Below are 21,899 nucleotides of genomic sequence, written 5' to 3' on the forward strand. Positions count from 1 at the left end.
TTAGAGTTTAAGTTGTGTTTTACTAACCTGGTGCAGAGAGCGTAGATGTACTCGACTAATAAAAGTAATGCCTCATTGGTTGCTATGAGAGATGACCAGCAAAATCCCATTGCATTACGCAGCAGTACTGGCTATATTGCAGAAGTGCAAAGTGGAGAACAGGTCCTTTCTATATAAGTCACGTGCAGTTCCGAATACGGGTGCTTTCAGACTGCGGCTGAATGCTGATGCGAGTATTCGCTCATGTCATTTCGTGCGATGTTTGTAAATTCAGTCTTCATGGATCGTTACAGATTATGGACAAAAATAGAGCCCCCCCCCAAAGAAACAGTCAAGTTTTCTTGTTTGGTTTGATATGGGAAGGCCAAGGAACCCTCTACGGCGATATTCTGCAGGCAAAATGTATTTATTTATTACTAGTTATTTATATAGAGCACACACATTCCGCAGCGCTTTTACAGAGCATATTTGCCCATTCACATCAGTCCCTGCCCCTGTGGAGCTTACAATCTATGGGGGTCATTCCGAGTTGTTCGCTCGGTAAAAATCTTCGCATCGCAGCGATTTTCCGCTTAATGCGCATGCGCAATGTCCGCACTGCGACTGCGCCAAGTAAATTTGCTATGCAGTATGGATTTTTACTCACGGCTTTTTCATCGTTCTGGCGATCGTAATGTGATTGACAGGAAATGGGTGTTACTGGGCGGAAACAGGCCGTTTTATGGGCGTGTTGGAAAAAACCCTGGAGTGGCCGGAGAAACGGAGGAGTGTCTGGGCGAACGCTGGGTGTGTTTGTGACGTCAAACCAGGAACGACAAGCAGTGAAATGATCGCAGATGCCGAGTAAGTCTGAAGCTACTCAGAAACTGCTACGAGGTGTGTAATCGCAATATTGCGAATACATCGTTCGCAATTTTAAGATGCTAAGATTCACTCCCAGTAGGCGGCGGCTTAGCATGAGCAAATCTGCTAAAATCCGCTTGCGAGCTAACAACTCGGAATGACCCCCTATATTCCCTATCACATGTGAACGCACACACATTCACGCTAGGGTTAATTTTGTTGGGAGCCAAATATATATTTTTGGATTGTGGGAGGAAACCGGAGTACCCGGAGGAAACCCATGCAAGTACGGAGAGAATATACAAACTCCACACAGTTAGAGTCATGATGGGAATCAAACCCATGACCTCAGTGCTATGAGGCAGTAATGCTAACCATTACACCATCCATACTTCCCCTAATGTACGCCATGCGCAACAGGATGAATGACTTGCGGAACTGTCTTGAAAATGTTGCGCTCATTACCAGTAGGTATAGGTTATGGTTTCCTTATTTTTTGAATCACTCGTAATCAAAATAAAAGTTTATTCCGCTGACTTTAGGAGAGCCTCAGTATGTATATACAGTACAGAGCCCTGATCTCTGGGTGTAGTATGGTCTGCCGGCGGCCGGGCTCCCAGCGACCAGCAAACCGACGCCGGAAGCCCAACCGCCGGCATACCGACAGCGTGGCGAGTGCAAATGAGCCCCATGCGGGCTCGCTGCGCGAGCCACACTGCGGGCATGGTGGCGCGCTTCTCCACGCTATTTATTTTCCCTCCAGGGGGGTCGTGGACCCCCACGAAGGAGATAAACTGTCGCTATGCCGGCTGTCGGGATCCCGGTGCTGGTATACTGTGCGCCAGGATCCCGACAGTCGGCAACCTGAAGACCACCCCTAATCTCAACATCACTGAGTCTACTCTGGGATTACATGAAGAGACAGAAGGATTTGAGCAAGCCTTTATCCACAGAAGATCTGTGGTTAGTTCTCTAAGGTGTTTGGAACAACCTCCCTCCCGAGTTCCTTCAAAAACTGTGTGCAAATGTACCTAGAAGATTTGATGTTGTTTTGAAGGCAAAGGATGATCACACCAAATATTGATTTGATTTAAGTTTCTCTTCTGTTCATTCACTTTGCATTTTGTTCATTGCTAAAAATAAACCATTAACACTTCTATTTTTAAAAGCATTCTTACTTTGCAGCATTTTTTCCACACCTGCCTAAAACTTGTGCACAGTATTGTGTATTGATGTATGTAACAGATATCTGTGTCAGGGTGTATATTCTGAGTGTGTTAATCTGAAATCCCATTGCAGGCCTTTGTCATGAGGGAATATATCGTAAAAATGGCGCCAAGTCACGGATAAAGCTGCTGATGGACGAGTTCCGCAGGGATGCACGGAACGTCAAACTCCGCATCAATGACAACTTCATCGAAGATGTGACGGATGTGTTAAAGAGGTTTTTCCGGGAACTCGATGATCCAATTTTCACCACAGAACTTCACCCACAGTGGAAAGAAGCTGCAGGTAAATCACCATTGACACATCATTGTATGAGGATCTTGTACTATATCGTAACCCTAAGAGTTTTTGCTTCTTACTATACAAGAAAAATCATTGCTAAATATCTTTCCTAATGTTATCCCTGTATTGTAGCACATGGGGCCGGATGTAATGGCTTGTGAGACGGCCGGAGCTCCGAGACTCCGCCCGAACTCGTATGTTTTTTTTTTTTTTAAATTCTTTATTTTTCATTTTGTAATATAGAACATTTTTCCAAATATGTCAACACACATATCAAAAATAGAGCGTATACAACAGTCTCATATCTTGTCAACTGTAAATATACAAAACATCAATAAATGGTTACGAAAAGAGAAATTAACAGATTCATATACGTTATCCTAAACCGTGCAACGTTCATAAAAAGTTACAGAATCTGGAATAAAGAGCAACTTCGGAGCAATATTGCATAGTAACACAGTATTCAGACAAAGTGTGAGGTCGCAAAAACCATTGAAAACAAACAAAAAGAGGGGGGAGACAAAGGGAAGAAGGGAGGAAGGAGAAGAAAAATGGGGGGGGGGGGGGCAACAAGCCACGGACGTAAAGACATTTAGAGGGCAGTGTGAGGGCCCCATGAACTTCCATATTCAGTGTGTATTCAGGGTGCATAGTCAGCATAGGTCTTAGTGGTCTTAAAGTCAATCCAGAGAAACCAGGTTGCCACATAGTCCGAATATTTGTCTAAGGCGGCAGAATAAACATCTTCCATATACATATAGAAGTCAATGCGCTGGAACCACTCCCATATTGTCGGTGGGTTAGTGGATTTCCAATGTACCGGGAGTATAGCTCTTGCCGCATTATTTAAATGCTTAAGAAGGGACTTCTTGTAGCGAGAAGGGGGTATATCTGAATGTGATAGTAGCCAGAAGTCCGGACCCAGTGGGACCGGGCTTCCCAAAATCTTTGTTGACAGGTCCATAATTGTGTTCCAAAATGGGATAATTAACGGACAGTCCCACCATATGTGGATCAATGTGCCAGTATCCTTACTACATCTCCAACATAGGGGAGAGACTGCGGGGTAAATTTTATGTAAGAGAGACGGGCATCTATACCATCTTGTCAGTAATTTGTATTGTGTTTCCACAATGTCCAGACTAGTGGAACACTGTGCCATAACCCTGCAATGTGTGTCCCATTGGATCTTGATTCCCCGATGTTTCAGATCTTTATCCCAGGCGTCACAGAAAGAGGGGACCGTAAGAAAAGAACTCTGTCGAAGAATCTTATAGATGCCTGACACCACATGTGAGGGGGCTATCTCCTGACTGCACATGGATTTAAAGGGAGTGAGAGCCTTATAAAGGTCTGTCGCCTCTCGCTGTGATGTAACAAAGTGGTGTACCTGAAGGTAGAACCAATAGTCTTTAGCGGGTATATCACCCGTTTTCTGTATTTCAGCGAACGTTTTGAGTTTGCCATGTGCAATCAAGTGAATCACCCTAGTCACACCCGCTCCCCCCCATCTAGAAGCAATCTTATTGGACCTGCCCGGGGGGAATAATGGATTGTCGAATATAGGCATAAGGGACGTTTGTTTAGACGTGAGTCCCATTTTATAACGAAGTGTCCTCCATAGAGCCAATGTGGGCCCCACAGTAAGATGTGGTGAGCGACCAAACCTAGGGGACCAGGGCACTGCCTGTAGGTTAAGATTAGTGGAAGAAGATTCCAGGTCGACCCACTGTTTCCTATGGGAAGCAGGGCGAGACCAGTCTATAATTCTATGTAGTAGTGCGGCATGGTAATATGTGGAAATCATAGGTAATTGTTGCCCGCCTTGTGATTTCAGCCTAGATAAATGGCTATGCTTGAACCTAGGCTTCCGGCCGTCCCAAATGAAATGGCTTATCGCCTTGTGTGCTTCGGCTAAGAATTGTGGGGGAAGTTTCAGAGGGATGGTTTGGAAAAGGTATAGCAACCTGGGGAGAATGTTCATCTTTACTATATTTATACGGCCTAGCCATGAGAATCTCTGCGTGAGCCAGTGCCTCATCTCCTGTCGCAATTTGCGCAATAAAGGAGTGTGGTTAATACTAGCTATAGTAGTGAGTGTCGATGGGATTTGAATTCCTAAATATGTAATATGGGATTTTTGCCATGTGAATTGGAATGATTGCGATAAGGAGGATACCGCAGCAGGTGGGAGCGTGACATTCATTGCCATGGATTTTGAATAATTAATTTTAAAATTCGACATGTCTCCGAATCGTATGAATTCTTTCATAAGGTTGGGTAGGGAAATCAAAGGATTTGTTATGACCGCCAATAGGTCGTCTGCAAAGAGGGCCAGACGATGCTCAATTTTGCCCACTCGCAGGCCCGTGATGCTAGGGTTGGATCTAATTGCCCGAGCCAGGGCCTCCATGCATAGAACAAAAATTAAGGGTGACAGCGGGCAACCCTGACGTGTGCCATTGGAGATTGATATGGGTTCAGAAAGAACGCCATTCACCCTTACCCGGGCCGACGGGGCTCTATATAATGAAAGGATTCTCTGCAAAAAAACATCTCCTAGACCCAAGCGTCGGAGCACTGCCTCCATAAAATCCCAATCCACCCGATCAAAGGCCTTTTCTGCGTCTGTGGAAAGAAGCATGAGGGGAGTATCAGTTATCTGCGCATGCGCTATCAGATCAATGACTCTAATAGTATTGTCCCTTGCCTCTCTGCCCATAACAAAGCCGACCTGATCAGGGTGTAGTATATCTGGCAGTAATGGTTTAAGGCGATTAGCCATAAGTTTTGCGAACAATTTAATATCTACATTTAATAACGATATCGGTCTATAGTTGGAAGGGAGCGTCGGGTCTTTAGAGTCTTTTGGGATGACAGTAATATGGGCGCTTAAGGACTGGCCTGATAGAGGAGTCGTTAATGAAATGGCATTGCAGGCCTGAAGAAGAAGGGGGCTGAGTTTCTCCTGAAAGGCCTTGTAATACGTGACTGGAAAACCATCCGGCCCTGGGCTTTTACCGTTAGGAGATGACTTTAGGGCAGCCAGCAGTTCTTCCCCAGTAAAAGGGTCGTCTAGGGCCTGAGCAATGTTTGCTGGGAGAGTCGGGAAAGTGATTTCATCTAAAAAATTTTGTATGTTGCGTATGTGATCTGTGCGTGCAGTTGATGTCCGCGTGGAGGTCAGATTGTATAAGGCTGAGTAATAATTGTGGAAAATCTCCGCTATCTCTGTATCAGAGGCCCGAGATATCCCGTCAGCGCCTGTGAGTTTAGATATGTACGTTAAAGATCTCTGAGCTCTAAGAGCACGTGCCAGGAGTTTACCAGGTTTGTTTCCCCATCTATGATATTTATGTCTGCATTTACGGAACGCCCTGCGGGTACCGTCACTAAGTAAAGTATTAAGAGCTTGTCTCGCTGTTTGGAGTTCGGCATAAGTATCCGACGCCAGCGTAGACTTGTGGGTCAGTTCCAGTTTTTTTATTTTTTCTAGTAAGGCATTTCTACATTCAACCTTCTGTTTTTTCAGACGTGAGCCTAATTGTATGCACTGGCCTCTAATCACACATTTATGTGCCTCCCATAGTACAACCGGGGATACATCGCCAGTTGTGTTCAAAGAGATGTAATCATCTATTGCTGTCTCAATTTGGGCTCTACAAACAGGGTCCCGGAGGAGTTGTTCATTGAATCGCCAGCGCCAGTGTTTGGGGGGAGGATGGCGGAGAGAAAGTGTGAGCGCAATTGGGGCATGATCCGATATTGTTATTTGGCCGATGGTCGCATCAATCAATAGATCTAGATGAGCATGGCTCACGCAGAGGTAGTCTATTCGGGAGTATGTATTATGTGGGGGTGAGTAAAAAGTATAATCTTTATCTGAAGGATGCAAAAGACGCCAGGCATCAACTAGTTGAAAATCATGTAGAACAGCTCTAAATCGTCTGGATTCTTTAAGCGTGTTCCGTGGAGACCCAGAGGAGGAATCTAAGCGAGGTTCAAGGACCCAATTAAGATCACCTCCCACTACCAAAGTGCCCATCAGGTTCTGCTCGATTAGTTCTAGTGAATCTTTAAGAAACCGAGTTTGGCCTCGGTTAGGAAGGTAGAGATTTACAAAGGTAAATGTCTGATGTGCTATAGTAGCTCTAACCAAAATCCCCCTCCCATCACCTATCAGCATTTCGGAGACAGCAATCTGAGATGTTTGGCAAAAAGGATAGCAACACCCCTAGCCCTCGCCCCAGAATAATCGTTAAAATAACCATTGGGGAAGTGACGGGAGCGAAGACCAGGGGAGGCCCCTCGTTTGAAATGCGTCTCCTGTAAGAAAATAACCTCTGCCCCATCAGTATGTAAGGTATGTAGCAGGCCCGACCTCTTTTCAGGGATATTTAAACCCTTCACATTGTAGGAAACAATTTTTAGGCTAGCCATACATAAAAAGTATAGGGATCAACTGGCTTAACGATATATCAGGACTACGACTCTGACTCTGACATAGTGCTGGATCATAAGTAACCTGAAATTGGTTGTGGCATAAAGGAGGGGGGGTAGTCGGGTAAACACATGAGGAAAGAAAGGAAGACATGGGTACATGAACATAGAGAAAGAAAGGGAGAAACCAAAAAAGAGACATAGACTTAGACAACAACATGTAGTGGTAATCTCTGCATTGATAGCCATGGGTATAAATTAAGCATCCCATGGTCTAAGAAATATACAGCAGAGAAGGGGGTCCAAAGGGTAACAGCGGGTTCAACAATATTAGATAGTTAAGTAAAGAGGTATTTGAAAGGGATACATCATGGTCAGGAAGGAGATGGGAGGAGGGAAATCAATCAACCGCCTCCCTCCATCTCGCCACCTAATCCTTTACGGCCCACAGGAAGCCTCTCAAGCCAATTACATTAATAACTTGTAATAGTGCGGGAGTGGTAGGCATTCTCAGGGTAATTGAAGCTCAAATTTGAAACAACCTATATAGAAAAAAAAAGATCAATGTGAGCCTTCAATAAGGTAGCATAAAAAGGATATCACAGTTTAGGGTGGCAGACGCATTCATGAGGTTTCAGATGTTTCATTGGATCTGCCCGCCCGGTTGCGTCGTCTGGAGGCTTCCACTCTTTTCCAAGGCTCCCTGCGGGGTAATGCCGTAGTGGGAAGCTGCAAAGGGTCTGTCCAATTTGGCAGTGAGATTAACGGTAGGCCCAGTGCCGTGCAGAATGCTGGGACGCCATCATAGTCTTCCAGGACATATCGGTTCCCATCGCGGGTAACTTGGACGCTTAGAGGAAAGCCCCAGCGGAATCTGATATCCTTCTTCCGAAGAGCTTCCGTGAGGGGGTGGAGGAGACGCCTCTGTTGTAAAGTCATCCAGGAAAGGTCATGGAAAATCTGGATTTGGTGGCCATTGAAAGCTATGTTCGAGGCCTGTCTGGACTTCTGTAGGATAGTCTCTTTCACCTGGAAGTAATGTAGCCGGCAGAGGACGTCTCTAGGCCGCTCCGTAGGTGCTCCCCTCGGTCGTAGTGCCCGATGTGCTCTGTCAAACACTATTTGAGAGCTGGGGTCGGCACCAAGAAGGTCGTTAAATATTGTAGTCAATGCCGCAACCAGGCCCTGGGGTAGCACATCTTCGGGTAGACCTTTGACCCTCAAGTTATTCCGTCTCCCTCTGTTATCTATATCATCCAGTCTACGCCTCATTTCAGTGGTGGTATGTGAGTATCGGGATACAAGATCGTGGAGATCTGCGAGCTTAGAGTCCGTTTCATCTCTGTGATCTTCCAGGTCAACTACTCTGTTTGCTACTTGCGTGAGATCAGATTGGATATTGGAGAGACTCGCTTGTAGGGAGTCATGGATTCTTTTTTCCATATTGGATAAATCTTGTTGGATGTCTTGGCGAGTCGGAAGAGAGCGTAGTTGTATGAGGACTGCCGCCATATCTGCAGAGTCTTTACTGGCAGATCCAGCTTGGCGATGTTTTGGAGAGGGCGGGACCCCGGTATCTTCCATGATGATTGGCGGCAAGTGATCAATGAGAGCGTTGGAGGTGGTAGGGTCAGGGACGGGGGTGCCAAATAGAGTATGGAAGGCTGCGGCTTGTGTGGCTGCGGATTTAACTTTTGATGCTTTACCAGAGCGGCGCCGTCTTGTCATTTGTCTAAGTGAAGAGAACAGAGTCCAGAACAGAGCCCCGAGGAAGAGAGCATTAGGACATATCCCAGTTAGAAGCTCAACCCGCTATCCCCTCTGCGTGGTTTGGTCTTAATGTAGCATAATATACGTCAGGCGAATGCCTGGAAATACCGAAGTCGGCAGTGCGGCAGCATATAAAACCCTGTTGGCCATATTCCGCTTTTGGGGCTCACATATCCCTGGTGGGGAAGCCGCGCCGACACCGGCGGCCGTTAGGAAGCAGTCGGAGGACGAGGGTCACAGGATCCACGACTCGGCCGAACCCCCCGTGCCCCGGTTAAGGGTCACGGGTGTCTGTGTGGCCGTCTCCCGGTCCCGAGAGTGTGGGGGCCAGTGGGGAGGTTTCAGGTCAGGAATTTAAGAAGATGTTCCAGACCATAAAGGATTCACCGATGCGTGGCCTCAGGCCCCCTATCGTCCCCGGAGCACCTGTAAGGTCGCCTCCATAAATTACCTCCGTCCGGAGGCTTCAAGTGTTCTGCCTTCACAGGCTGCGACTGCACTGAGGGGTCCAGGTGGTGAGGGGAACAGAGAGGTATAGAGAGGGAAGCACAGGTGTATGTGCCAAAACTTATGTGCAGCTCCCCCTCCCGTCCGGGAGTACAACCAGAATTTAGTCCCCGGCTCTTGCAAGGCGAGAGGGCCGCAACCCGCAGAGCAGGCCTAAACCTCCTCCCGATTCCGCGGCTCCCTCCCACCAATGCCCGAGCACGGGGACAGGAAGACTGGGGCACGTGTGTTGGGGGGCAAAGAGCCCCAGAGAGAATAAAGAAGGGGCACTCGCAGGGGTGCAGGCCAGGTTTCACAAGGGGCCAGGAGAGGCACTTCCTACCTCTCGGCCACCGGTTCCCGCCCCGGCTCGTCGGAGCTCCGTCACGGGTGTCCCCACCGCTGAATGCTGTGGCGCTGTTAAGGAGAGCGGCAGATCAGGTGTCCTGCGCCGCCGTCAGCCGCCTCGTGTCCTCCGGGTCCCTGCAAGATGGCGCGCGTCTCTGCTGCAGAGCCCGCTGTCCGGGACTCCAGGGACCGGCAACGCTACGTCCTCAGGGGTAAGCAGAGCTAGTCGGATGTCTGGTCAGCCGCACCAAGGGTCTCAGGATCGTCGGGAGGGCGTTCATGTACCAACGCGATTCCAGAGGTACTGGTCCGGATCCTCAGTTACTCCAGGCCCCGGCTTCGGTCTGGGGGGAGGGCCACAACCCGCAGGAGCGCTCAGAAGCACTCCCCGATTCCGCGGTGTCCCCCCAGGGCAGCTCAGATGGTCCCAGAGCGACAGGAGGGTGAAATATGTGAAGGTGGGTGAGCCCAAATAATGTAAAACGGGCTTTAAGCAGGGCAATATGTAGGAGCTCCTAGGCTGCACGTCTTTCTCCCTCAGCAGCCAAACCACGCCCCCATGTTTTTTTTTTTAAAGCTGCAAACGTTTACAAGGCAAAACCTGTTTGTGCTGGAAGGTAATCTTCCAGCAGCTGCCAATCTTATGGGGACCTCCCAACCCCTTGTTCCGTCCCTCAATGCCTGCCGTGTAATGTAAGGCCGGGATGTCATGCTGGTCCAATCACCAATGGTCTGATACTGTATATTGGCCATAGATGTTTGAGTGAAATGTGATTTATTTATTTTTTAAATTGTGTTGGAAAAGTTTTAAATAGAAGTTCTTAACCTAAATCATAGAAAAATAGACAATTTCTGAGTGTTTTTTGTAGAATATAAAAGCCGGTTAAGAACTTTACTGACAGCCCAAATGGGGCTCCATGCTCACAGTAGCGGCTCTTGCCATGGGCAAGCAGGCTTTTTGCCTGGGGCGCCGCTGTCCTGAAGGTGGCACTGCCGTGGCAAGAGCCGCTACTGGTGCCGTGCGGTGTGCCTGACGTCATCGCGCACCGCACGGCATTGTGGGTCTGGTGAGTATTTTTTTACTTTTTTTGTTTTGTTAAGCGGCGCTACTACGGGCATAAACACAGGGGGCACAACTCAACAGGGGGCAAAACTACTGGAAGCACAGCAACAGGGGGCACAGCTACTGAGGGCACCGCTACAGGGGGCACAACTACTGAGGGCACAGCTACAGGGGGCACAACTCTACAGTGGGCAAAACTACAAGGGGCACAGCTACAGTGGCATAACTGTGACCACGCCATTCCCCCATGAAGCCACGCCCCTATTTTTACGCGCACTAACCCTGTTTTACCTGTCGGGGGGGGGGGTCAAAGGAAACTTTTGCCCTGGGAGCCACACGTTCTAGAACCGGCCCTTCATGCACATGCCCCACTCCGACACTGCACAGAATTGCCGATGACCAGGTGCCAGGCGATAGCATCTACAACCCTTGAATACACTATGGTATGCCGGCGGTCGGGCTCCCGGCGACCAGCATATCGGCGCCGGGAGCCCGACCGCCGGCTTACCGACAGTGTGGCGAGCGCAAATGAGCCCCTTGCGGGCTCGCTGCGCGCGCCACACTATTTTATTCTCCCTCCAGGGGGGTCGTGGACCCCCACGAGGGAGAATAAGTGTCGGTATGCCGGCTGTCGGGATTCCGGCGCCGGGATCCCGTCATTCGGCATACTGAAGACCACCCCATTAAAATACACCATTTTAAAAAGTTAAATACAATAAAGAGTAAAGTGATCAGGGAGCATCCCTGCGACTTGGCCTGTGTGGCCTTTCCACATATACAGTTCTGTTTAATGTGCTCATTAATTAGCAACTATGTTTTGCACTTAATGGATACATGTAATAGCCTCTGAGCCAGTAACACAGCTGTGTGTCTTATATGTATCATAGCGGTTATTATCCAGCAGCAGGCACATGAGCCAGTGACACAGCTGTGTGTCTTATATGTATCATAGCGGTTATTATCCAGCAGCAGGCACATGAGCCAGTAACACAGCTGTGTGTCTTATATGTATCATAGCGGTTATTATCCAGCAGCAGGCACATGAGCCAGTGACACAGCTGTGTGTCTTATATGTATCATAGCGGTTATTATCCAGCAGCAGGCACATGAGCCAGTAACACAGCTGTGTGTCTTATATTTATCATAGCGGTTATTATCCAGCAGCAGGCACATGAGCCAGTAACACAGCTGTGTGTCTTATATTTATCATAGCGGTTATTATCCAGCAGCAGGCACATGAGCCAGTAACACAGCTGTGTGTCTTATATGTATCATAGCGGTTATTATCCAGCAGCAGGCACATGAGCCAGTGACACAGCTGTGTGTCTTATATGTATCATAGCGGTTATTATTATCCAGCAGCAGGCACATGAGCCAGTAACACAGCTGTGTGTCTTATATGTATCATAGCGGTTATTATCCAGCAGCAGGCACATGAGCCAGTGACACAGCTGTGTGTCTTATATGTATCATAGCGGTTATTATTATCCAGCAGCAGGCACATGAGCCAGTGACACAGCTGTGTGTCTTATATGTATCATAGCGGTTATTATCCAGCAGCAGGCACATGAGCCAGTAACACAGCTGTGTGTCTTATATTTATCATAGCGGTTATTATCCAGCAGCAGGCACATGAGCCAGTAACACAGCTGTGTGTCTTATATTTATCATAGCGGTTATTATCCAGCAGCAGGCACATGAGCCAGTGACACAGCTGTGTGTCTTATATGTATCATAGCGGTTATTATTATCCAGCAGCAGGCACATGAGCCAGTGACACAGCTGTGTGTCTTATATGTATCATAGCGGTTATTATCCAGCAGCAGGCACATGAGCCAGTGACACAGCTGTGTGTCTTATATGTATCATAGCGGTTATTATTATCCAGCAGCAGGCACATGAGCCAGTGACACAGCTGTGTGTCTTATATGTATCATAGCGGTTATTATCCAGCAGCAGGCACATGAGCCAGTAACACAGCTGTGTGTCTTATATTTATCATAGCGGTTATTATCCAGCAGCAGGCACATGAGCCAGTAACACAGCTGTGTGTCTTATATTTATCATAGCGGTTATTATCCAGCAGCAGGCACATGAGCCAGTGACACAGCTGTGTGTCTTATATGTATCATAGCGGTTATTATTATCCAGCAGCAGGCACATGAGCCAGTGACACAGCTGTGTGTCTTATATGTATCATAGCGGTTATTATCCAGCAGCAGGCACATGAGCCAGTGACACAGCTGTGTGTCTTATATGTATCATAGCGGTTATTATCCAGCAGCAGGCACATGAGCCAGTGACACAGCTGTGTGTCTTATATGTATCATAGCGGTTATTATCCAGCAGCAGGCACATGAGCCAGTGACACAGCTGTGTGTCTTATATGTATCATAGCGGTTATTATCCAGCAGCAGGCACATGAGCCAGTGACACAGCTGTGTGTCTTATATGTATCATAGCGGTTATTATCCAGCAGCAGGCACATGAGCCAGTGACACAGCTGTGTGTCTTATATGTATCATAGCGGTTATTATCCAGCAGCAGGCACATGAGCCAGTGACACAGCTGTGTGTCTTATATGTATCATAGCGGTTATTATCCAGCAGCAGGCACATGAGCCAGTGACACAGCTGTGTGTCTTATATGTATCATAGCGGTTATTATTATCCAGCAGCAGGCACATGAGCCAGTGACACAGCTGTGTGTCTTATATGTATCATAGCGGTTATTATCCAGCAGCAGGCACATGAGCCAGTGACACAGCTGTGTGTCTTATATGTATCATAGCGGTTATTATCCAGCAGCAGGCACATGAGCCAGTAACACAGCTGTGTGTCTTATATGTATCATAGCGGTTATTATCCAGCAGCAGGCACATGAGCCAGTAACACAGCTGTGTGTCTTATATGTATCATAGCGGTTATTATCCAGCAGCAGGCACATGAGCCAGTGACACAGCTGTGTGTCTTACATGTATCATAGCGGTTATTATCCAGCAGCAGGCACATGAGCCAGTGACACAGCTGTGTGTCTTATATGTATCATAGCGGTTATTATCCAGCAGCAGGCACATGAGCCAGTAACACAGCTGTGTGTCTTATATGCAGGGCCGGCTCCAGGCACGTTCGACTAGAGCGGCCGCGCAGGGCGCCACCCTTAATGGGCGCCGCGCGCTGGCGCCGCCATCTTTGTGCCTGGAGCCAGCCTGCAGTGCTTCATGGCCTGAACTCCTGTGTACGCGGCTGTGCGGCGCCGGCGTCTGACGTTAGACGCCGGCGCCGGGCAGCGAGCATAGCGCGCACACAGGAGTTTTAGAAGAGCCGCCCGCGTCCTCGGCGGCACTCACCCTCCCGCCACCACCGCAGGTACATGTGATGGATGGAGTGCAGCAGCCAGCTGCTAATGCATGTATGAAGGCTGTGGCACGTACTATGTGTAACGTGTCTGCCTTTGGTCCTGGATTAATAGACTGTAGATAAGGGTGACATGGATTTCCATCTGTTATTACACGAGCAAGGTACTGAAGCCTACTGCCACAGCGTTCTTGGCTACTCTTCTGATTAATGTCACCTTTGTGTGAACCTTAGGGAGATTTACATTTAATACCATTTGTTGCATACATGTGACATGTACACTGATTTATTGTATGGTGAACGATGCTCAGTGTTTATGTGATTGCTCAGTGCTTGTGATGCTCATGTGTATTATGTCCTGGTGATGTGGGTCTGTTCACAGCAATCTAGAAACAATTGCCGTCACTCCAAGTTAGATGCAAAAGACCGGCCAGTGCTGACAGAGTATCAGGTTGGTTACAGTATATTCATATGGATGTGCTTCCCTGGTCACCAATACATGTAGGAAATGCAAGAGCAATGGTCAAATTAAATGAGCACTTCCAGTGCTGTAAAAGGCTGGTTTAAGGTCAGTGTCTGCTACTACCAATGATATTGTCAATATATGCTCCCAGAACAACTAATGGGCCAAACCCACTGTAGTGCCCCCATTTCATATTATGCCACTGTGCCCCAAACGCCAGTGATGTAGTTATGGAGTCGTGTGTGAGCCCCTGGCTGCCATGCTGTTATTCCAGCACTGGGGCAACAGCAGAGTTACATAGACCACCAAATAGCCCCCCTGTCTGTCAGTGGCTGTTCCTGTACCACAGCTGCTGACCATTGCACTGGGAAATCCTCAGTAATACACCCAGGATATACTAACTGGCCTAAGAAGGAGGGATGTATCTGTCTTGTGGAGCAGATCATGTGAGATGATCCTCCTCCAAATGCCTTAATAAACTTGTTAGTCCGGTTACAATTAACCCCTACACCTCTGTCTGCCTTTCAGCAATATGATCAGTACTTCTCCCTGTGGGGAGTAGTAACATCCCTTTCTGCTAGCCCTGGTTACAGATGATGTTTGTTTGGGGATTTCTTCTAGCTAATTGCTCTTCATAAAGGGAGTACATCAGATGAGATGCAGGCAGTAGACCAGTCCTATTGATCTGCTTTGATGCAATTTAACGTGCCATGTAGACTCTCAGGCATTGGCGCAGAGCTTGATGCTTTAGGTTTCTGCAGTATAGCTATTGGATATGTAGAAAGGCAAGTTGTCCAACAAATTACAGTTTATACATTTAGCCACATGCAGCAACTTTGTTCATTAAAAAAAAAACGCATTTCAAATTTGTAAAGCAATGCAAACAGTAAAACTTATTTTGTTAAATACATTACCCTACTAGATGGCTTTCCTTGCTCGGAAAAGAAAGTGCACTGACATGACTGAGAGATGCCTCATTCAGAGGTTATGCTTGGTGGTAAACTGCTGTACCTGGTCGTTTTGGCTTCTGTGTTGTAATCAGAGGCAGAACTCTTGCACTGCATATCTTGCACTGTGGGGGCATATCTTGCACTGTGGGGGCATATCTTGCACTGTGGGGGCATATCTTGCACTGCATATCTTGCACTGTGGGGGCATATCTTGCACTGTGGGGGCATATCTTGCACTGTGGGGGCATATCTTGCACTGTGGGGGTATATCTTGCACTGTGGGGGCATATCTTGCACTGTGGGAGTAATTATGTATCTGGAATTGTGGGTGCATATCTGCACTGTGGGTGCATTTATGTATCTGGCACTGTGGGGGCATTTATGTATCTGGCACTGTGGGGGCATTTATGTATCTGGCACTGTGGGGGCATATCTTGCACTGTGGGGGCATATCTTGCACTGTGGGGGCATATCTTGCACTGTGGGAGTAATTATGTATCTGGAATTGTGGGTGCATATCTGCACCGTGGGGGCATTTATGTATCTGGCACCGTGGGGGCATTTATGTATCTGGCACCGTGGGGGCATTTATGTATCTGGCACTGTGGGGGCATATCTTGCACTGTGGGGGCATATCTTGCACTGTGGGAGTAATTATGTATCTGGAATTGTGGGTGCATATCTGCACCGTGGGGGCATTTATGTATCAGGCACTGTGGGGGCATTTATGTATCAGGCACTGTGGGGGCATTTATGTATCAGGCACTGTGGGGGCATTTATGTATCAGGCACTGTGGGGGCATTTATGTATCTGGCACTGTGGGGGCATATCTGCACTGTGAGGGCATTAATGTATCTGGCACTATGGGGGCATATCTGCGCTGTGGGGGCATTTATCCATCTGGAACTGTGTGGCCATTTATATAGCTGGCACTGCTGGGGGGCATGTCACGTGTAGCTGGCACTGCTGGGGGGCATGTCACGTGTAGCTGGCACTGCTGGGGGGCATGTCATGTGTAGCTGGCACTGCCGGGGGGAATATCATGTAGTGTTCCCGCTAGGCGTCTGTGGCTGGGCAGTGTGTCTCAGTGCTCTACCTGGCGCAAAGTGTCTAACGTGCTTTGCCTGGCGCAAAGTGTATAGGAGGTTCTACCTGGTGCAATGTGTATTAGCTGCACTACTGTGTGGTGTAATGTGAATTGCCACTATAATGTGGCTACGCACCTTCCCCACGAAGTAACTCCCCTAAATTTTTGCTGCGCGCCTTCGGCGCGCACTGTCCATGCTTTAGCGTGTGGAAATGGGAACAACAAGCATTACAGTATGTACATCATTTTGCCCACCTAACTTAAAAATGTGCCCTCCCTGTGATCAGCAACCTGCCCTAAAAAGTGAACACTATCATGTGTAGCTGGCACTGCTGGGAGTCATGTCACGTGTAGCTGGCACTGCTGGAGGGCATGTCATGTGTAGCTGGCACTGCTGGGGGGTGAGACCACGTCCACTTTTTCAGGAGGCCACGACCACTTTTACAGGAGCGCGCGCCGAAGGCGCGCGCATGGGGGTTGGGGGGGGGGGGCACTTTTACATATTCTCGCTCAGGGTGCTAGTAGGCCTGGAGCCGGCCCTGCTTATATGTATCATAGCGGTTATTATCCAGCAGCAGGCACATGAGCCAGTAACACAGCTGTGTGTCTTATATTTATCATAGCGGTTATTATCCAGCAGCAGGCACATGAGCCAGTAACACAGCTGTGTGTCTTATATGTATCATAGCGGTTATTATCCAGCAGCAGGTACATGAGCCAGTGACACAGCTGTGTGTCTTATATGTATCATAGCGGTTATTATCCAGCAGCAGGCACATGAGCCAGTAACACAGCTGTGTGTCTTATATGTATCATAGCGGTTATTATCCAGCAGCAGGCACATGAGCCAGTAACACAGCTGTGTGTCTTATATTTATCATAGCGGTTATTATCCAGCAGCAGGTACATGAGCCAGTGACACAGCTGTGTGTCTTATATGTATCATAGCGGTTATTATCCAGCAGCAGGCACATGAGCCAGTAACACAGCTGTGTGTCTTATATTTATCATAGCGGTTATTATCCAGCAGCAGGCACATGAGCCAGTAACACAGCTGTGTGTCTTATATGTATCATAGCGGTTATTATCCAGCAGCAGGCACATGAGCCAGTAACACAGCTGTGTGTCTTATATTTATCATAGCGGTTATTATCCAGCAGCAGGCACATGAGCCAGTAACACAGCTGTGTGTCTTATATGTATCATAGCGGTTATTATCCAGCAGCAGGCACATGAGCCAGTAACACAGCTGTGTGTCTTATATGTATCAGAGCGGTTATTATCCAGCAGCAGGCACATGAGCCAGTAACACAGCTGTGTGTCTTATATGTATCATAGCGGTTATTATCCAGCAGCAGGTACATGAGCCAGTGACACAGCTGTGTGTCTTATATGTATCAGAGCGGTTATTATCCAGCAGCAGGCACATGAGCCAGTAACACAGCTGTGTGTCTTATATGTATCATAGCGGTTATTATCCAGCAGCAGGCACATGAGCCAGTGACACAGCTGTGTGTCTTATATGTATCAGAGCGGTTATTATCCAGCAGCAGGCACATGAGCCAGTAACACAGCTGTGTGTCTTATATGTATCATAGCGGTTATTATCCAGCAGCAGGCACATGAGCCAGTAACACAGCTGTGTGTCTTATATGTATCATAGCGGTTATTATTATCCAGCAGCAGGTACATGAGCCAGTGAAGTCACTTGTTCCCATAGATAACATCCTGCTTCCTATAGAATTACAAGATGTATCTATGTTGTTCATTTATTTACCATAATAGAGGTTCTGCTCAGTAACCATGGAATTATATCTTGTGAAAAGCCACAAAAGGACAATAACACTTTCCCTTTTTATTACATTCATATTATATTTTGACTGTTTGTTTTATTTATCTTTCAAATCTCTAACTTACATACATCTCAGCATTTCAAAAGGCCAGAGGAACATTTAAAGGGTCACTAAACTGCAGAATTAAAATTTGCAGATATGAACCATAGAGGTTAAATAAATTGTTCAGTGTTACATTACTTTTCCATTGCAGCTCAGTAAGAAGTAATGTACAGTCGTATTACCCAACTACATTACAGTCAGCTGAAGCTGCTCTCAAATTAGTATTGCAGTGTCCTGATGGGATCTCACACTGCTGAGGATGCAGTCTTCTGAGTCGCTGTGACATCACTGGCCCACCCACTACAGAGTCTACCAATCCGCACTAGGCATTTCTGCAGCTCAAACGCTGCCTGCTTAGGTGGAAAAGCACCTCCCACCCTGTGGCAGAGCAGTCACAGAGAGCATGGTGGACGTATGTTGTCCAGTATAAAACACAGCAGTTACAGTATTTCAGGTATTGGCTTTTCCCACAATTATAAGGGTAGATCCAATTAGCCATGAGGTCCTGACAGTAGCATAACATGTTATGCAGTATTCACACGTGAGCTTTAGGAAATGATCTATGAGTAGTCGGATCCCCAGTCTGGTGGGAGGCATTTCTGTTAATCGCTGCTTTATATAACAGGGGAGAACTGTGCCACACACTCCTGCCACTGGTGTGTATGGCAGTAAAAGGGTAGTAGGAAGTGAAAGGGGCAGACTAGATGGGCCAAATGGGCAGACTAGATGGGCCAAGTGGTTCTTATCTGCCGTCACATTCTATGGGCGGTATTCAATTCTTTTTACCCCCCTTCCACACCCGCTCTGTTTCTGCTGACGGTCGTGGTATAATCATTTCAGCTCGCTACCCCCGGGATAGCAGGGGCACCCAACCCTTTACGCAGCTAAACCTGATTACTATGAGCGCAATATGAGCGATAACAGGGATCAGTTTAGAAAGGAAATTGGGCGTGATATATCATTTGCATACCGCCCTTAGTCTCTATGTTTTGTTATTCTAGAGAGGCATCATAGGGGTCATCCAAGTGATTTCAAGCTCATCCCAGCTCACCAGGTTGTGGCAAAGCCCTCTCCATAACATGGCCACACCCCTACATTACATAGCCACACCCCTCCCTTGACCCAATCTGCGCAGCTTGCCACCGAGCCCGCAAGGGGCTTCGTTGCGCTCGCCCTCCTACCCCGCCGGGATTAAGCCATACCCAACCCGTTTATACTGCCAAACTAAATACTTAGTGAATTGTGCTATTATTGACCTATGTTTGAGAAAAGACAATTATGTGGATGTTGATGCTGACAACACCCCTTCCTGCCACTCATATAAAAAAGGGAAAAGTCCATGAAATCCAGGAGTCTTGCAGACATTCCAGGAGAGTAGGTGATTACAGTATGATAAAGGGTTATTCATACTCAGATATTTATACTCCTTTTTTCTATCTAGCATCATTATCCCTATTTGTCATCCAATTGACTTATTTTTCAGAACATCCTGAAAGGTCAAAGAGATTGGAGAAATATATGGAACTGATTAACCATCTTCCGAAGGTCAACCGGGCTACACTGGCTGCACTGATTGGTCATCTCTACCGGTAATGAGATTTAATGATCTGAAATATTACTGTCAATTCCAAGGTGTGCAGAACATGCCGTATTATAATTATTATTATAATTATAATTATTATTATTATTATTACATTTTATTTATAGGGCGCCACAAGTGTTTCGCAGCACCGTACAAAGGACAGTACAGGGAGACAAAACTTAGCATTACAGTAAATAAATAACAGAAATAGAGTACTGGTAACAAAGAGCACCACAATTCTCAATACATAATACAGCTTAGATGTAAGTAGCGAGGGAGTAATCATTGTACTACTTGGGGCTGGCGGCCATAGATAGAGAGGAGCCTTTACCAGCAGGAGAAAAAGCAGGTAAAGATGGTCGCTGAGTGAAATGTGTCGAGAAGAGGGCTTAGACAACAAGAGGAAAGAGGGCCCTGCTCTGAAGAGCTAACAATCTAGTGGGAAGGGGCGACAGACAGATGACATGAGGTGCAAGCAAGCAGGAGGAAGCCTGATGGCAGTATGCAGGCAAAGCAGAGATGTTGAAGGCATGGGGCAGGGGGATGGAGGAGCAGCCTCAGGACTAGGTTATGCATCGGAGGGGTACGCTTTGATAAATAGGTGGGTTTTCAGTGCCCGTTTGAAGCTTTGCAAGCTCGGGGAGAGTCTAATGGAGCGAGGGAGCGGGTTCCACTGAAGGGGTGCAGCATGGGCAAAATCTTGAACCCATGCATGGGAAGCAGTGACCAAGGCAGAGGAGAGGCGGCGGTCATCAGCCGACCGTAGTGGGCGGGAGGGAGTATGAAGGGAGAGTAGGTTGGAGATGATAGTAACACAGACACTACAGCTGGCTAAACATCGACTGATCCCACCGCTGGGCCAGAGCGCCAGACTTACAGATCGCAACGATAGCGATAGTTATTGGACGGTTGAGTTTCAGCAAGAGTCTTGTTGTTTCAGTCTGTTGCATGGGGAGACGCATGGGGGGGGGAGGGGGCATGTTGTCATAAATCATTACAATGGCTTCAGTTCCTGCAGACTGTGCCATCTGCTCCAGTTTGCACCTCTTTCTGTGGCAATATAAATTAGTATCTTGTTGTTTCCAAATGTATTTCTCTATCATTTATCCCAGGGTCCAGAAATGTGCAGCTCTAAACCAGATGTGCACCAAGAATCTGTCCCTTTTATTCGCTCCCAGTCTATTTCAGACGGAGGGGAAAGGGGAACATGAGGTGAAGATAATGGAGGATCTGATAGACAACTATGCCAGCGTTTTCTGTGTGAGTGGTATTTTTTTATTGTGATTTTTGTGCACTTCTTGAGTTTACCTTCTGAGGATTTGTCACCTGTGGATTTATAACTGAGCAGCCTCCCACTCTGTTGAAACGTATCTTTCCCAGGCCAGTAGATGGCAGACTGAGGAGTAGCCAGACATCCCTTGGATACATCTTGCAGTCTGCACTTGCCTACTGTTTCCTGCTGTGTTCTAGGAGATCAGGGGGAGGGAGGTCCACGTGGGAGGGGCCTAGGCGACTCATGGGGGAAGGTACATGATTGCATGATTCACAATTAATCTCGTCATCATGTCCTACTCAGTTCACAGGAGAAGTGTATGGGATCCGGGAGTTTTGTCTACTCTCCTCCAGAGGAGCCAGGACAACTCCAAATTTGTACGTCCCTTGGAAATGCTGGGAGAGTAGACAAGCATGCATGTAACTGCAACCGCATGCATCATTCATTGCATTATCCCATCTGACGTGCAGCACATCAGATGGGAATATGCAGTGAACGATTGGCATGTAAACCCCCAGTCACTAGTACACTCTATACACTGCATACAATATAGATATCACTTAGTGTGTACCCAGCTATTATAGCGATAAGAGAGATTTTCATCTCTGCATATAGAAGTATTGTACCACGGATTTCAAGACACTAAGGCAGGGGTTCCCAACCTCAGCCCTCAAAGCACACTAACAGTCCAGGTTTTAAGGATAGCCATACTTAAGCATAGGTGACTTAATCAGTACCTCAATTATTTTGATTTAACCATCTGTGCTCAAACATGGATATCCTTAAAACCAGGACTGCTAGTGTGCTTTGATGACTGAGATGGGGACACACTG

General features: G+C 47.3%; 1 protein-coding gene across 3 annotated transcripts in view; it reads left to right on the top strand.

The window, feature by feature from the left end:
- The window catches only part of ARAP3 (ArfGAP with RhoGAP domain, ankyrin repeat and PH domain 3), a 289,723-nt gene that overhangs the window by 201,857 nt on the left and 65,967 nt on the right, over nt 1-21,899 (top strand). For all 3 annotated transcript variants that reach the window (XM_063928560.1, XM_063928559.1, XM_063928561.1), the window contains 3 exons: nt 2,143-2,355; nt 19,695-19,800; nt 20,906-21,053. In XM_063928560.1, the coding sequence (XP_063784630.1) occupies nt 2,143-2,355; nt 19,695-19,800; nt 20,906-21,053 (467 nt within the window). The remainder of the gene's footprint in view (nt 1-2,142; nt 2,356-19,694; nt 19,801-20,905; nt 21,054-21,899) is intronic.

This window comes from Pseudophryne corroboree, chromosome 6 (assembly GCF_028390025.1).
Source record: "Pseudophryne corroboree isolate aPseCor3 chromosome 6, aPseCor3.hap2, whole genome shotgun sequence".
Classification (NCBI taxonomy): domain Eukaryota; kingdom Metazoa; phylum Chordata; class Amphibia; order Anura; family Myobatrachidae; genus Pseudophryne; species Pseudophryne corroboree.